The sequence below is a fragment of the Protobothrops mucrosquamatus genome, unplaced genomic scaffold (assembly GCF_001527695.2).
Source record: "Protobothrops mucrosquamatus isolate PMUCROS unplaced genomic scaffold, P.Mucros_1.0 scaffold1096, whole genome shotgun sequence".
In the NCBI taxonomy this organism is placed as follows: domain Eukaryota; kingdom Metazoa; phylum Chordata; class Lepidosauria; order Squamata; family Viperidae; genus Protobothrops; species Protobothrops mucrosquamatus.
The window spans coordinates 238,047-255,923 of NW_015387319.1; the positions used below are offsets into that span (position 1 = coordinate 238,047).

Below are 17,877 nucleotides of genomic sequence, written 5' to 3' on the forward strand. Positions count from 1 at the left end.
CCACACACACCCTGTGAATAAATAATATCTTTTAATTAGTGAAATTTAAGTCAGATACATATCTTGAGAAGTAATGAGCTTCATAGAAAGAAGGCCTTATTGGATCAAAGTCAGTTTAAGATAAGGGCATCTCAAGGTCACCGAGGGAGCTGCCCAGCAGGGCCATTTGCATAAAAAATTACTGTTAGAAATAGGCCAGCAAGGCAGCCCTGGCATTTTGATCTCTTGGCCTTTGTCATGGAGATTCCTTGCAGAGAAGGGAGGAAGGCCAGTGTCCCAGATAATGATTAACTGTTTTAATGGCATTCATTCATTCACTCACTCATTCTGCACTAACTACTCATGCAGAAAAAAGGGTTATGTAAAATGACATTAGAAGAAAATCATTTGTAATCGTTGCATCGGGGCTGCACTTTGAGGAGACATTAGGAGTAAATCCGTGGCGTGGTAGGCTTATGCTTTATCTTCTGATATTTACTGAGTTTACTGGTGCATGAAAAGCTTTCAGGAAGAATAGCAGATGGGATGGACCTTTTATAGGTAATGCTATCTACTGGGTTATTACTTCTATATATTGATAGTGAAGTAATCTTCAAAATATCACTCTACAAAATATAGATTATTTAAATGTTTTTAACAAAAAAAATATCCTATAGCAGAGCTGCTGCTATCATTTTCTACCTATTGGATCAGAAACCTTAAATGCTTTTTAAAACCTGAAATAATTAGAATATAGTGAGCTTGACAACATATTGTGAGGTTCTTTTTTCTCTTTTGACTTTTGGACAGCTGTAGGGAGGTATGCGTAGTTAAACTGAACGGCAAGTATTCAATTTAATTTGTCTCCTTAAATCTGACCTTTTCAATTACATAAACAAAATGAAGTGCTGGACAGACATTTTTTGAGGTCATAAAAACACACATCCTTCCTGCAGCCCAAAACTCCTTGAGGATTTTTTGTGAGATTTGAAATGGAAAAAAGCTACTTTTCATAATGTTCTCATAACATCTTTTTGTTCTCGTGTATTTTGCACTGGGTGCCAAAATAATATTTGGTGGAAGTGATTTTCACCAGCCATTATTACCAGTTAATTATAATAAGCAACTCTGGGAGAGAGTTCAATCTATTCAAACAGTTCAAATATGGTGATTACATTCAAAAATAGAAAGATTTCACAAATCTTTATGGTAATTGTTAAGGAATGGATATTAAACAATAGGTTTTTAATTGTCTGATTGAGATTATTTTTAGAATGTATTCATACCTGGATATAGTCCTTAGTTACCTTTTAAAAAATAAAATCAAGATAAAAGTGTTATTAATCTGTTTACCTCTAATTTTCACATTTTTCCATCCATTCATTTCAAGGATTGCGTAAGAGCATTAGGATAAACCTGCAAAACTCTTTCCTTCTCGAGATGTATAAAAAACTGTTTTGTGATTTATTTTTTGTTTTAAGCCATGTTAGCTAAACCCAAGTTTTCTTCTTTAAGTTTCTATTGTGCAGTGAAAATGTGTTTTAATGAAGATGTTTTTAAAAAGGCTTTTTATACCAGAAAATTCAACCTAATTAATTTCTGTGACACTTCCCATGAATACAGGGAGTGTTCGACTTACAACAGTTTGTTTAGCAATCATTCAGATTTGCAGCAGCACTGAAAAAAGTAACTTACATCCAATCCTTACAATTATAACCGTTGTAGGATCCCTATGGTCATGTAATCAAAATTTGGGTGCTTGGCAACCAGCCATGTATTTACAAAGGTTGCAATGTCTTGGTGATCTTTACAACTTTTCCAGCATGCTTTCTACAAACAAAGTCAATAGGGGAAGCCAAATTCCCTTAAAAACCACATGATTCATTTAATAAGTACAGTGATTCGCTTAACTCTGGCAAAGAAGGTCATAAAATTGGGTGCAAGAATCATTTAACATCTGCCTTGCCTAGCAGCAGAAATTCTAGTCCCAATTATGATTGTAAGTAAAACTAACAATTTCTAAAACATGCACACAGAGAAACTACTACACATACAGGAATAGAATGTTTAAACTTTATAAATAAAAATATTTTCATTGGAATTAAACAATAAAAAATAATCAAATTTACAACCACTTCTCAGTGAGTTTTCAATTTTGTATAAGTCCTGAAATCTGGATATTGTTTTTGAGAGAATCATTCTAAGCTCTCATTCCACATATATTTTGAATTGATATTTGCTCTTTATAGTAGAAACTTTAGAAAATCCTGACCAGTGGAAAGTCTTGTCCACACAAAATGAAAGCAAATGTTAACAGCAATTGGGCCTTAGATGTCCATGCAATGGGCCTGCTCACCGTGAGCCAAAGCCTTGTAATATCATACATTGGGCTTCTGGAAATCTGTAGAATGTGAATCTAAGAGGAATACATTTTTATACTTCTGTATGTTTTTTAGATTGTTTTTAATCCTGTATTTATTATTATTATAAATAACTCAAGGCAGCAAATTATCTAATATTCCTTCATCATCCTTTTTCCCCACAACCAGCTTACTTGTGAAGTAAGTTGGGCTAAGAGAAAATGACTGGCTAAAGTCACCCAGCTGTCTTTTATGCCTAAGGTGAGAATAGAACATACAATCCCCTGGTTTCTAACATGGTGCCTTAACCACTAGACCAAACTGGCTCTCTATTTTTCTCATATTTTGCTATATCTCTATGTATGTATTTATGGATGGATGGATGGATATAGATATATAGAGATACAGATATAAGAGCAGTGGTGACACAGTGGTTACAAGGCAGTATTGCAGGCTAATTCTGCCAATTGCTAGCAGCTTGATCCTCACCGGCTCTATGATGGTCATATTGGGTATCACATTAGAGTTTATATACTATCTATCTTTAGATCCATACACATATCCATATCCCACATTCCTCCCAGCAATTCTGCTTTCACTTTTAAGTTCCTCTCAGCAGGGAAGTATTTTTATGAACTTGGTAATCAAGTGGCAGATAGCAAAATGAATTGCAATTAATCCAAGAACATAACAAAAGTTAATGCATGGCTATTTTGGGGATTGACTTAGAAGTATTCCTTGATTTTTGTTGTGTAAAGAATGGTTTTTAATGTGCTACCTGCTACCACATAGTTACCAATAGGTTTCTTATGAGACACTTTTCATTTTATCTGAATTGGGGTATGGATTATAATTGATACGACTAAGTCTGCAATAATACGGACATCTGCATAGATATAAGACACGTTGAATATGGTGGTATGTATAATATAACTGCAATACATTTTTTCCAATTGGTAACAGATATAATTCCATTGCTGTTTATTGGATGGTGAAACTATATTGTTTTAATTTAGTTCATTTTAATTGGAATTTTACTAAATTTCATTGCTGCCATTTTTGTTGTTGTTGTTGTTTCAGACTAGAGCAGGACCACTCAAGAAGGCTGACTCTTATTCTGTGCAACCTGCTTCAGCATACTGTTACAACTGTGGAGAGAAAGGCCACTATGGATTTGTAAGTCTCTTAATGGTATTAATAAACAATAAATATTTGCTAGGTTACTTTACTTTCTGATAAGGTCCATATTTGTTTCTCAACTACTATATAACAAATTGCATACCCCATACTTATTTTAAAAAATCTGCAAATGATTTAGAAAAAGCTAAATTCATGTATTCCCGATCATCCTTCATATAATTTAAACCCCAAACGTATAAAGTTGGATATAGGGTTGAAGTAGACAGTTTTAAATAACTGCTATAAGAAAATAACTGAATCAATAATATTGGGATTGATAAACGAGTTTTATTAAAAAGTTCATGCAGTTTAAGTCCAAAACATATAAAAATGCACCACAAGGGCTCAGTTATTTTACAAATAACTCAAGGCGGATATGCTTACCACCCTGACTTATTTGTAAAAATAATAAAAGGCAGGATATAAATAAATAATCGTTTTTATGATTTGGAGAAAGTCAGGAAGACCATTTAATTGCATAGAGATGGAAGTCTTCGATAGATGATAAGAATATAAATAGAGCTTTTGAACAGAACTGTGATTGGGATATCAATAAATTTCATCGGGGGGGGGAGTAAAAATAAAATAGCAAAAGGAAGACATTTATTATGATAAATGTCCTATACATTATTGTATAAAACAAGTTACAGCCCATTGATTGCTTTAAAAAAAAGCATAGTTTAGTAAGATAGTTTAAAAATGGGAATGTTGTTTAAAATTTCCTGGAATTTATATGGATTTATAATAAAATATATTATGTGGGATTTGTGCAGAATTCCCTGTTTTAGAATTCGTTCTAGAAATAGTTGGAATTATTCTACCACATTTGACATCTTAAGCTTCAGGGAGTGTCTGGCTGATCAGATACGAGAAAAAATTATGAGAAATTGAATGACCTAATGGAGCATGTTAACATTTCATTGACTTCACTGAGATTTTACAAGAACTTGTCATTTTTCAAAGACAGTGATATCACATCACAATTTTAATTGTCACCAACCTGTTATAAAAGAGAATTCAGAATCAGTGGGCATGTCAAAATGATACTAACCAATAAATTTGTTAATAAATGCAGTGAAGAATTTGATTAAGAAAAAGTCAGCAGTTAAGAGTGGTCTACTCTAGGTTAACTAATACAGAGGTTTCCTGTATCTGTTAAGGCTTGCTGGTATAATTTAGTGACCAAGTAGTATTCATTTTAATGAATTGGAACTATCCTAAGAACAGTATATTAATTAAATCATCTGGAGTCAATGATGGGTAGATATCTGCCTTAATGTAACATCATGTTCTGAAGCAAGAGATGTACAGTTCTCCAGACAGATCACTATTTTCATAACAGGAACAGATCTTGCATTTTTCAATTCTTCTTTGAATATCAGGAATGAGAAACTATGAAGACATTGCAGCTTGTGTTATAGACATTATCACAATCTTCAGGAATTAATACATCCATCCATCCATCCATCCATTCATTCATATTCTTTATTGCAGTTAATGGCCAGTCTATGAAACATAATGAATATGTTAGTTTAGAAATCTGCAAATATTAGCCTTAGTAGAAGCAAAGAACAAGCTACTAAGCCATATTGTTCTAAGAAACTGGGAGCTAAAAAGCAACCTAAAGGATTAGCAATCAAAAGTGAATGATGCTGAGAATCTTTTTCCTTCGTACAAGCAGTGCTTTAAAAAAAAAAAAAAAAAAAGGTGCCGGAACTCACACATGTCATACAACCCACCTTGCCTACCCTACAAAGTTCCATCCAAAAAAGGTGCCGGAACTCCGTTCTGGGCGTTCTATGACAAAAAAAGCCCTGCATACAAGAATCTAAGTTGGAGGACTCATCCCAATGTTAGTTAAATCTTAGTAGTCACATTTGTGCCCACATCTGCAAATTGCAGGACCCCAAAAGAACAAAACAAAGCAGAGACTTTGTAGCTCTGCCTAGCATTCATATTCCAAACTGTCAGTCAGATACAACTTTTCTCAGGTGTGTTGATAAGAGCCTGAGATTTCTATCCTGTGTGTTTTACCTGTGGTGCTAAGGAACATCTCTAGAGTATTTAAAAATACAAAGCATGTGGCAGTAGTGGCAGTTGACTTAGAGGAGACAGGTCTGGGAAGTGCATGTCATACACTATTCAGATTATTATTCAATAGATCCATGTTAAAACGAGTAGGAGTGGTTATTTTTAGAGGCCTCTACTTTTTTTTATCCACTAGGGCTTTACTGTCAAGTTACTAAGGGAAAGGCCATCTTCTTGGAATATTTGTCTTTACAGCATCTCCAGAAACTTTGGAGGAGTATATTCCACAGCAATCAAGGATTATTTATCCTTATTTAATAGCTATGCATGAAATCACAAGAAGGCAGTTGGTAGAAGTAAATGGAAAATCACTGAGAAATCTTTATTTCTTCCCTGAAAGTATTCTTTATCATGATGACTCACGCACATGGGTTATACATCTAAGCAGAGCTCACTCAGAATCTTCTCAAGCTTATAAAAATGTCTTGCCAAAAATCATGGGCCTGTGTTCTTTTGAGATCTGAACATAACTGTACTCTCCTTTTCCAAACAGTAATTGAAAAGTCATTCCCTTTCACTTTCATTGAGATCAGTATATGTTTTTAGTTTTTTGGGGTCCATCCTAGACCCTGTGGATTTTTCAAAATGGATTGTTGCAGACATCAGGTTGTGTTATGAGCCGAGCAACCAAAAGTGCCCTCTTTTGATCTGTGGTCACTTTGCAAGAGCTAGGATTCCATCTGCACCCTTTCTACATTAGATTTTCCTTTCATAATTATGTAGGACAACTTCCTATCTGTATCTAGCATTATCATCTGGATTTTGATTCTCAGAAGGATGTAGCTTTTAGAGCTGCAGTCCTTTGTATTGTACCTTATGAGCACTAAGCCCCTCTAGATAATAGGCCAGCTATTCACCCATGAGTGTATGATCACAGAGACCACAGTGAAGAACTGATTACTTATCTGTAACTGAAGTTTTTTGAGTAGTTATCCATGAGTTCACTCAACCCTCCCCCCTACCTTTTGTTCTGGGTGACCTCAATATTTCTCTTAGAATTCACTATATTGGTTTCAGGCATGGAGGGGATTTAGGGAAAGCTGCACCTAGTCATGTGTGGTATGCAGAGAGCTGCACTTCAGCCAAGACATTCCATATACTTTAGAAGTTTCAGAACAAAGTTTTCTTCAAGATATATTGTGTGTGGATTGGCAGATGATCTCTTCAGTTACATTAAATAACCAGTTGTTTCAAATCAAATTTATAAATTGGGAAAGGCTATTTGTGGGTTTAAAGCAGACATATCAAAATTGCGATGTCATGTGACGTCGCGCAATGTATCGGGACCAGTTTTGCCATTGCCGGCAATGGGGTGGGCGCGGCTTCCGCGTGACGCATCCGGCCCACAGGCCAGCAGTTTGACACCCCTGGTTTAGAGTGAGATATCATCAGCATGTGACTGATGTACAACTGCATGTCTGTCTGTCTGTCTGTCTGTCTGTCTGTCTGTCTGTCTCTCTCTCTCTCTCTCTCTCTCTCTGTGTGTGTATGTGTGTGTCTTTCTCTCTCTGTGTGAGAGAGAGACAGGCTGACTGAAAATGCTACCAAAATCTGTAGGGTATGGAAGCTATAAGGATGTAGATAGGGAGGCACAAAATCCAATAGAGGAAAGTTTAAGTAGCTCAGGATTGAATTGTGGGATTCTTTGTGCTCTCTGAGCTTGTTTGCTTGCAGATGTTTCATTACCTGACTAGGGAACATCATCAGTGCTACTGAATGTGAAATCTGAGTGTGAAGTTTGCTCCCTGTTTATATACAGTAGCAGGTCTCACCAGTATTGGTGGGGTGTGTGGTTTTCTCCTTGATTGTTCCTTCATTAGGGTATTGTTTTCTGATTGCCTGGCATTAGCAGACACAACGTTAGATTATATTCTACTAACGTGGAGATGTTTATTAGTAAGTATCAAGGAATATAAGCCAGTGTGACTGTTGATAGAATTAAGACTCTCCCAAAAGAACTGGCCCATGATTTGGAGACCTTCCTGACCTCAGGGTTCTTTGAAACAGCGGTAGAAAGCCATTGTTATGGTTCTGGCTAATGAAACACTTCAAAGAAATTCCAGGCATTGATTTTCCTAAAAGTAATTTATTGTTACAAAATGTCGGCACAGGCATAACGAAGGTATGCTAAGATCTAAGTTCTCTTCCTCTGAGCAGTTAAATTATCAGCATGTTCCCTCCCTAAATTAGCTATCATATATCACGTTATCCAATTAGTGTGAAGGTCAAAGGTTTCCTTCCTTTCTCTTTCCCGGGCTTTTCCCTCCACCCTCTTCTGCTCTGCATTAACCCTAAAAATACCAGACAGTTCTGCATATTGTCAAAGCAAGAATATACAGTATTTGCAGCGTTGACAGCCATATTCAGGGATCCTTCACCCTGATCTGGATGATATGCAATTTCATCCCTATCTGGACCAACCTACCTATCTACCTGCCGGCAACAATAACTTATGCCCTGCAATAACTTTGTATGTTGGGGTACTTTTGAAGATGACTGAGAACTTGTAACTGGTCCAGAATGTAATGATCATTTACCAGGCTATTGCAAGGTAAAATCTATATTTAGATTACTAAGTATTATGATAGATTACCAGTAGGTTTCTGGGTCCAGTTCAGTCTGCGGTCATCCTTTAGGAAACCTTATGAGCCACTAGCATAGATATGTGACCATGATACTAAAAAAAGATTCTGCCTATCTAGTACAGTCAACAAAAGAGGCCTATTATGATCTCCATCCTGGCTACCAGTATTTGTGGGCCAGGACAAAACAATAGGCCTTTTCAGTAATAGCCTCCAAATTCTGGAGTATTATGTAGCTAACGTTTCATTCATTTAAAAAAAAATCCTTTTATTCTCACAAATCTTTGGCCAATAATATGATTATCATGCAACTATTTATTGTATTAAAAGAATATTTTGTAACATTTTAATTTTCATTACTGGCGCTGCCCAGAATCCTTGTGATTACAGCAGTGAGCAAATATTGTTAAATAAATAAATAACACTCCAATATGATTAAACCATTATTTCCTACAAAAGCAAAAAAAAAAAAAAAAATTCATTGTGACTTCTTTATCTGCTGCTCTAAAATTGTGATCTTTAGATGAAAGATAATGCTACCAGAGTCAAGTGAGATGAACTGCATATAAATTTAATAAAATAAGTAAGTAATTAAAATGCCTGGATTTCTTGACTAAAGTGAGTTTTTACTTTCATCCCGTATATTTGAATTCCGGAGCCTAGAAGATAAGTTTCTTACAAAACTGAGGCAGCTGTAGATAGAACAAGATGTGGTTTGGAGAGATTTCTTTTGCTCTGTACAAGTCAAAATCAACAAAAGATCATAGAACGGAGTCATTGTATTATAGAAAGTTTCACTCTCTCCTTTGGATTTGTTCCAGATTTGAACATTTTTCTCATAGGCAAGAAAGATAGCTTAGGAATTTTGTTGCTATACCGTACCAAAAGATGGTCTTGAACTTACTGTTAAGGCTCCCTTGGTCCTAAAGGAAGCATAATATGTCTACTGATGATACTATATGGGAAGAAAGTACAACCTTTTGGCCATTAATTATAGACCTATCTGAAATGCAGCTCAGATTTGACATACGGTTGATTTTGTTTTCAGGCTTTCCAATGAATTAATACAGGTAATTCTCAACTTAAGATCATAATTGGAACCATTGCTAGGCAAGGCGGTTGTTAAGCGAGTCACAATATTGTGAGCTTTTGTGCCAGTGTGGTTAAGCGAATCACTGCTGTTGTTAAATGAATCACAAAGTCATTAAACAAATCCTGCTGCCTCAATGACTTTGCTTGAAGGAAACCAGCTGGGAAGGTTGCAAATGGTGATCACATGATCCCGGGATGTTGCAACTGTTGTAAAATACATGCCAGTTGCTAAGCAACATTTTGGACACATGTCTGTAGGAATGCTGCAGTGTTCACAAGCGTGAGGATTGGGCATAAGTAACTTTTTTCAGTGCCGTTTTAACTTTGAATAGTCGCTAAACGAATAGTTGTAACTTCAGGATTATGTGGATTTATAGGAAAAATGAACCTAGATTAATCTATAGCTATGTTCAGTCACTTGCACCTTAAATTTGTAGTGATATTTCATGCAGGTTACATTTGCAATTATAATTTATATAATCTTGCCCCTCTTCTTTTGGGATAAACCAGCAGGTTCAGTATGCATCATTAGAGAAAACAGATTGTTTTACTACCAATGGAAAAGCTATTGGGTCAATTCCTTTCATTTGTTTCTTTTGAGTTTGTATTAACCAGCAGTATGAAAATAATTTAAAATCTGATTTGCAGGAATGCTCAGGGAAGCGAATGTTTGGAGGAATATTTCTTTCTTACCCCTTTATCTGTTACTATGACAATAAATATGATATCAAGAAGAGCCTCCAGAGAGCAAAGAAAAAAGTGCAAGGTATGATATATATATATATTTAGTGATCTTGTTCTTTTTTTAAAAAAATCTCTTAGCCAGCTATTATGTTTACTGCCTCTTTTAACTTATTTAGATTAAGATGGGTAAGTTTTCCAGAAGGTTTCATATGGTCCCTAGCACCCCCACCTGCAGCCCCCCCCCAATAACCCAAGATCATGCCAAAATTTAGTGACAAAATAGTCAATGTCTGGTGGCACAATATTTTTTAAAAATAAAGCTAGAATAAGAATAGGTTGCCTCTGACTAATTTGTTTTTATTTCTACCTTTTAAACCTTCCAAACTCAATGCGAACCTCAGTCATTTTTCTTGCAAATTTTGAGAGCATAACCTTGAGCTGTTTGGTGAGAATTTTAAGGATGGAAATGGAAGAGTTTCAGATGCCAAAATGCCAAATGTTCCAATTTGCACCAAAAAAAATCCACCACAGATCCATTAAAAATGCAAATAAATAAACAAACATCAACCTGATTTTTGTAACAGACACTCAGGACTTCCGAAAGGTCAGAAGGCCAAACTGCAAAGTCCAGTTCCTCATAGATTGTAACCTCTTCTCTAAAAAAACAATATTTCATGTGTGTACTATCTGATCTCGATGTTCTAGGTGGCTAACAATCTCACAAAATAAAAACATCAACATTAACAAAAAGATTTGAGAAGGAACCCCCACTCAGTGTATCAAAACGTAGACTGAAATTAGAATTAAAGCTGACCAAATCACTGTAGAAAAAGTTGAAAGGATCACGCACCTCGGTTCTAATTTACATGAAAGCTGGGACATGACCACTGAAGTAAAAATAAGGATAGAGAAAGCTCAAACAGCATTCTTCAAAATGAAAAAGGTCTTCTGCAGTCACGACATAAGCCTAAGATTGAAAATCAGGCTTGTCAGATGTTGTATTTTTTCTATCCTGCTCTATGGAGTAGAGAGTTGGTCTCTAACAGAAGGCCACCTGAAGAGACTAGAAGCATTTGAAATGTGGATTTCAGGCGGTTGACAAGATCAGAAATGAGGTGATAAGCCACCTGGGAAAGCCAAGGGAAATCAACAAAACAATTAAAAAACGAAAGTTAGAATATTTCGGACATGTGATGCGACACCCAGAAAAATATGGCATACTCCATTTAATCCTACAGGGAAAGATTGAAGGCAAACGAGGTCCAGGCAGAAGAAGAATATCATGGCTTCAAAATCTAAGGGACTGGTTTGGACAAAACTCAGCAGCACTTTTTTGTGTGGCTGCTGATAAAAACAGGATCGCCAACATGATCGCCAACGTCCGATAACGGATATGGCAGAAGAAGAAGAAGAAGAAGAAATCACTGTAGAAAGGGTATTCCAAAATGTGGGGATAGCTATCAAAAAAAGCACACTTTCAGTTGCAATCTTGTAAGAATAGATCGTATAGTTGTGGGAATTGATTGGGTTGAGTTGGATGGACAGACAGATGAATACGAGTGAAGGCAGTCCCTTAAATAGTTAAACCAGAACTATTTAGGGCCTTAATGATGACAACCAGCATCGTGAATTGCATCTGGAAACAAACTGGCAACCAGCTCAGCTCCTGAAGAAGCAGGGTCACCCAGGTGTACCAGGTTATATGTATCTTCCCCAGCTATTGATTCCAAAATTTCTTCAAGAGCAGCCCCAAGGTGAATACATTACAGCAAAGGAAAAAGGAGATGACTAGGATATGAGCGATTATAAGCAAGACTTCCCAATCCAGGTATGTCCACAAATGGTGGGTGGATATAAAAAGGATGCAAAAGCTTTCCAAAAGGCTTTCCACAAAATCTCCAGATTGTGAACTACCACTGAATGGGGGAAGACATCTTTGTTCATTACCACAGCCATTCTGTCTTGAAGATATTCAGCCTGAATCTGTTCTTCTAGGGATTGAGTCAGAACTTCTGTCACATTGCATGTATGCCTCAGGGCCCAAATATATGGCTATCAGCTTTTGAATGCCGGAGTATCATTAGCGGGAACAGCTGTATTTATTAAAGCTTTGGTTCAATATATCTATACAATTGTTATACTGGGTACTGTTGGCTGCTATGGTGATTGTGCCCATCAGGGACAAAGATGCTAAGAGAGGAGGAAATATATATTTATATGCTCTCCCCTCCCCAAGATGAAGTCCAACTTCCTTCTTCATAGCGGTCCTTCAGATAGGGTTTGTTGATCATCTTTCCCCAATAGGAAATTAGTTACTTTAAAAAGAGCTGCTAGGTGGCATTTGGCAAATGCAATCAAGACAGCAAAATATCTCCTTTCTGCTATTTGAATCAAACTGTGTAGACTCAAATATCATCCAGTCAGACTTGTGATGGGTGGTCTTCCAGCAGTACTTATTGGTATCTCCTGCTTCATCTCCTTAAGCTCCTTAATAAATCAAGGATCTGCAGTGAACCTGTGAAAAGGAAATTTTTTTAGCTTGTTTGTAGGTTGTCTCCTCTCAGGATTGTCACTCATGACTTTCAAAAATAAAGTTAAATTTGTCCAACATTTGCTTAAAATATGTGTTTGCATTTTATCAAAGATTACTTGATTTCAAAGGTATTCTAATTTCTAATTATTTTATTGGAAGATTTATCCGGTTTTGGTATCAAATATTTGATTTGAAGTTTCACACTCTGAGATCAAACATATAGGTTTAGCAGAATGTTATAGACTGGAATTGCCATGGGTATTTCATTAGTTTTAGGTGTCTTGTTCCATTATCAGTCTGCTGGTCAGTGTGCTTTTTACAAATTACCTCTAAAATTGATAGATATGCAAGGCTTTATTATTTTTTTACATTTATTTAATTGCAAACAGGATATAGATTGGTTTTTCTAAATCTAGATATTAGGGAGGTAACAAATACAGTGTTCTGTATTTTAAGTGAAGTATCATCAAGTGTTTTTATTTTGCAGAACTTCAGAATGCTGGCCTTCTACCCAAGACTCTAAAAAGACCACATACAGATTATGATCAAGAAGAACACAAACATAAGAAAAAGAGGGAAGTTTGGAAGGAGCATGGCAAGAGGGGAGATCACAACAATCTAAGGAAAAAATCTCATGCAGATCTAATCAAAGAAAGGAAGCGTAAGAAGGAAGCTCAAAACAATTATGCGATAGAAGAGTGCTTTCCTAGAGGTGGCCACATGAATGCACATAAGAGGTGCAAAAGGAAAACTCCTCATCATCAAAGTGTTGGCTTTCTGGCAGATGGCAAAACTGAAAATCAACAAATTTCTATGGGTTCAACAAAAAGGCAGAAGAGAAAGAAAAAGCAGAGGAGCCACACAAACAATAGTTGCGCCAGGGATGAAAGTTTATTTCTTATCAAACAGAAGAAAAAGAAAACCACACCGAAAGCCAGCTTGATCTGAGATGGAGCTTTATTCCTTCCACAAAATGCAGACTGGGCTATCACAGCACAGAGAGTGTATCAGTAACCATTCCATAAGGAGAGCATCTTGGTTTGTAATGACAAGTTATTTATGCATTAGAGATACATTATTTGTTAAATGTTTTCACAATTCCTGGAATATTGGATGAAATATAGAGGTAGGAGGTGGGGAGTGGTAAGATGAAAGCATTTTTTTTAAAAAAATAATACATATCCTCAGTTGCATACACTCTTTTTGTAAATCTATGTCTCAAAATATTTCTGCTTAATGCATATAGTTTATTTGCATGCAAACTTTAAAGGAAACGTAGACAAATTGACAGGTGACCTAGGTATGGATACAAAAATAAATGGAGGTAGCGATTTCACCTGTTTAATAGAAGGGACAAAAAAAAGGAAGAGCAAGTGATTTGGATTTACAGGCCTTATGAAGGCCTAGCGGTATCATGTTTCCTCTGTTGATTTGTTTTGAAAAATGTACGGAATAAATTTAAGCAACAGAGAAGGATGTTATACGAGAAATATTATTTGCTTCCTAATTTATTTTCCCGACAGAGTGTTTCAGGAGGTGGCCATCTTATGCCACATTCTTAGATATGATTATCCTCAAATTTGTCATAGATGTAGCACTATAATTTGACTTGACAGTCCAGGTAAGTCTTTGTTCAAGTGAGAAAGCGTAAAATGCATTGAAGTCTAATTTTTAAAGTATATAATCCCGGATGGCTTTTTTATGTTTCTGAGAAATAAATTATTTTATAACTCATTTTATTAAAGTTAGGTATTTTTGTACTTTGAATTGCAATTCGAAATTTATGTCTGAAAAACATTGCTATGTCTAAGGGGAAAGTAACCATTTGGATGCCCGATTTTTGTTTTTTCTTCTTCTTTCTTTAATACTGTCAATTCATGTGACCTCCAGTGAGACTTCGGCTTCCCAAACATGCTGCTTTTTTCACTTGTTAATTTCTATGTCCAAACGATGTATTTTACATAGGGGGTTGATTATTAAACATTAAAATGTTATTTTTATACTGAGTCTGTTTTTTTTAGCATGTTAAAATAACAAGTTCATCAAGATACGATGATAATAACAGAACATACCGCCTTTGTCAGGCACAAGAAATCAGGAACCGAGATTGTTCAAATGAGTACAAGTCTAATCCATGCTAGCTCTTTACAAGAATCTGAACTACTAAAGATCAAGGCAAATTGGCAGTAGATGAGCGTGGGGCTGGACTTAGATCTCTTGTGGGCCTGAAGGGACTCCAAAATTGATGAACGTGTTTGACCCCACTCTTGGACTCAACCTGATCATCTCCTACATCAGGGGTCTTCAAATTTGGCCCTTTTATGACTTGTGGACTTCAACTCCCAGAATTTCTCAGCCAGCATGCCTGGCTGAGGAATTCTGGGAGTTGAAGTCCACAAGCCATAAAAGGGCCAAGTTTGAAGACCCCTGTCCTACATCCTTAGTACTATTGCCCGGAACATCTAATGAGTAACCCATCCACACTACAGTCTGAGTTAACAGGATTTGGTATATAAATAAAATTGCAATTGTAAGTATGCCATAGAAAATTTACAAAAGAAAGACGCTCTGTAGGAATAATAATGTAAATGTTCTCTTTTGCAAGGTGGAAGTGAAATTCAAAAATTATAGATGAAAGGATCCGGCTTTGTAATTAATGCTTGAGAAATAATTCAGCTGAGCACAAATATTGGCAGGACAGCATTACACTACCCAATAGTGAAACATGAATAGCCACATGCAGAACAGAATGAAGGGAAATCCAGTTGAATACAAAGAAGTGATATCATCAAGGTAGGATGATGAACTGCATCATAAAATGAATATGGGACACTACGATTCTAATTTAAAAAAATAGAATAATCCTTTACAGGTCTGCTTTTGGTCACTATCTGTTTTTATCTATTCAAATCAATATTATCCCACTAACACAGGGGTCTTCAAACTTGGCCCTTTTATGACTTGTGGACTTCAACTCCCAGAATTCCTCAGCTAGGAATTCTGGGAGTTGAAGTCCACAAGTCATAAAAGGGCCAAGGTTGAAGACCCCTGCGCTAGCGCATTAGAAATGAGTATGAATACGTTTGTCTTTTTAAAACTCTCAGTGTTTACCTCGAAGGTGTCTGAGTTTAAGTCCTTATCTCTGGAAAAAAGCATTGCAGAGATGCACTCAAAGTCTGACTGCAAGTATATCAGAAGAGAAGAAACGGGCAGAGCTTGGGATCTAGAATTCTTTCCAGTCCTATTACCAGCAGTGGCCTTAGCAGCCGTAAGTATTTTCTTCTGTATTACGGAGTAGCACATTGCATAAGCATAGTATATGTTTCTGCTTCCTTGTCTTCATCTGTCTATATGATCCTATACACAGGGAAGCACATATTCTCCTCTGGATCTGTGACCAAAAGGGGAGATGGGAGCTTAGACTAAGAGCAGTTGGCAGCACCCTCAGTTGCTTCCTAAATAGGAAGCCTAGGAGTATATTTAGGGGTGGGATTTTTTTCTCCACAACCCCAGTTCTGTTCTAGCTCACTTTCAAATTCAGCCTTTTGTTGATTTCTCTCTCCTCCTCCTCTCCCTGTGGTCCTGTTCTTTTTTCAGAGTGGAAGGTCAGAAGGATAGACATACTGCTCCTTTTGTATATTTTCTTAATAGAATAACAGAGTTGAAAGGGACTTTGAAGGTCTTCTAGTCCAACCCTCTGCTCAAGCAGAAGATCCTGTACCATGTCAGAGAAATGGCTGTCCAATCTCTTCTTTAAAACCTCCAGTGATGGAGCACCTACAACTTCTGTTCGGCTGATTAATTGTTCTCTATCAGGAAATTTCTCCTTAGTTCTATGTTGCTTCTTTCCTTGATTAGTTTCCATCCATTGCTTCTTGTTCTGCCTTCAAGTGCTTTGGAGAATAGGTTGACCCCTTCCTCTTTGTGGCAACTCCTGAGATATTGGAACACTGCTGTCATGTCACCCCTAGTCCTTCTTTTCATTAAACTAGACATACCCAGTTCCTGCAACCGTTCTTCATATATTTTAACCTCCTGTCCTCTAATCTTTGTTGCTTTGTTTCAACATCTTCCTAATACTTTTATTAAGTTGGAAAAAATAAAAAAGCCTGCTGCTGAAGTAGGAAGAAGGAATGATAAGGTTTTGCAGAAGGGAATTGTTTGAACTATGGAATGTGTGTTTGTGGGAGAGGAGAGCCTTCCTTCTCATTTCCTCCCCTTTTTTATTCATTTAAAGGATAGCAAGAAGCGATTTTAGCCATGCTGTAAAAGAGTCACTGATGATGATACCTAATTGGGTAATGAAACATGTGCAAGAAAAGAAGCATACTCAGAGAGCATCAAGGACCACACAGCATCAGTTTCCCAACTTCAAGCTTCACAAATTGGTTTGCATTCTTTTGTGGGCAGATTTCCAATCCCAACTGAAAACCTGGCACAAGTCTAATGCAAAAGTCCAAAAATGAGCATTTTTTTCTTGTTCTCTAATTTTTAGTCTCAGAACAACACTAAGCATATCTTAATTAGTTACGATATATGCTTAATATATATGTGTGCCTAGCTATATATACCCTTCTTGTTTCTAAATTCTAGAATTACCATTTAGATTTTTAAGAAGGGATTACAGAATTTAGTGGTCATTTTCCATGTCTCACAATTAGAGCAAAATACAAATAACTTTATTGCGGTCATTCACCAGCAGACACAACTAGGGCAATCAGCATCTGGCCTGGATCTAGCTGATGATGCTTGCTCCTGGGGAGGAAAGCTATGGCAAATCTAGACAGCATACTAAAAAGCAGAGACATCACCCTGCCAACAAAAGTGTGTATAGTCAAGGCCATGGTTTTCCCAGTTGCAATGTATGGCTGTGAAAGTTGGACCATAAGAAAGGCTGAGCGACAAAGAATTGAGGCCCTTCAACTATGGTGCTGGAGAAGACTCCTGCGAGTCCCTTGGACTGCAAGGCGTTCAAACCGGTCAGTCTTAGAAGAGATCAACCCCGACTGCTCTTTAGAAGGCCAGATCCTGAAGTTGAAACTCAAATACTTTGGCCACCTAATGAGAAGGAAGGACACACTGGAGAAGGGCCTAATGCTGGGAAAGATTGAGGGCAATAGAAGAAGGGGACGACAGAGAATGAGGTGGCTGGATGGAGTCACTGAAGCAGTAGGCGTGAGCTTAAATGGACTCCAGAAGATGGTAGAGGACAGGAAGACCTGGAGGAACATTGTCCATGGGGTCGCGATGGGTCGGACATGACTTCGCAATTAACAACAACAATTACCTTCCAACACAGCCCCATTGCCAATTGCATTCACATGTTAAGTTCCATGCTATTTTTTTCTCTTCAGTGAGTCTTCTTTTAGCTCTTGAGCTT

The 17,877-nt window shown here is 36.8% G+C and overlaps 1 protein-coding gene across 1 annotated transcript in view; it reads left to right on the forward strand.

Moving 5' to 3' along the window:
* Positions 1 to 14,491, forward strand: part of ZCCHC7 (zinc finger CCHC-type containing 7) — a gene marked incomplete in the record, with an annotated part of 147,572 nt that extends 133,081 nt beyond the window's left edge. Inside the window, 3 exon segments of the mRNA XM_015820229.2 lie at positions 3,420 to 3,515; positions 9,929 to 10,046; positions 12,985 to 14,491. Coding sequence (XP_015675715.1) covers positions 3,420 to 3,515; positions 9,929 to 10,046; positions 12,985 to 13,445 — 675 coding nt within the window.
* Between the last annotated feature and the right edge of the window lie 3,386 nt (positions 14,492 to 17,877).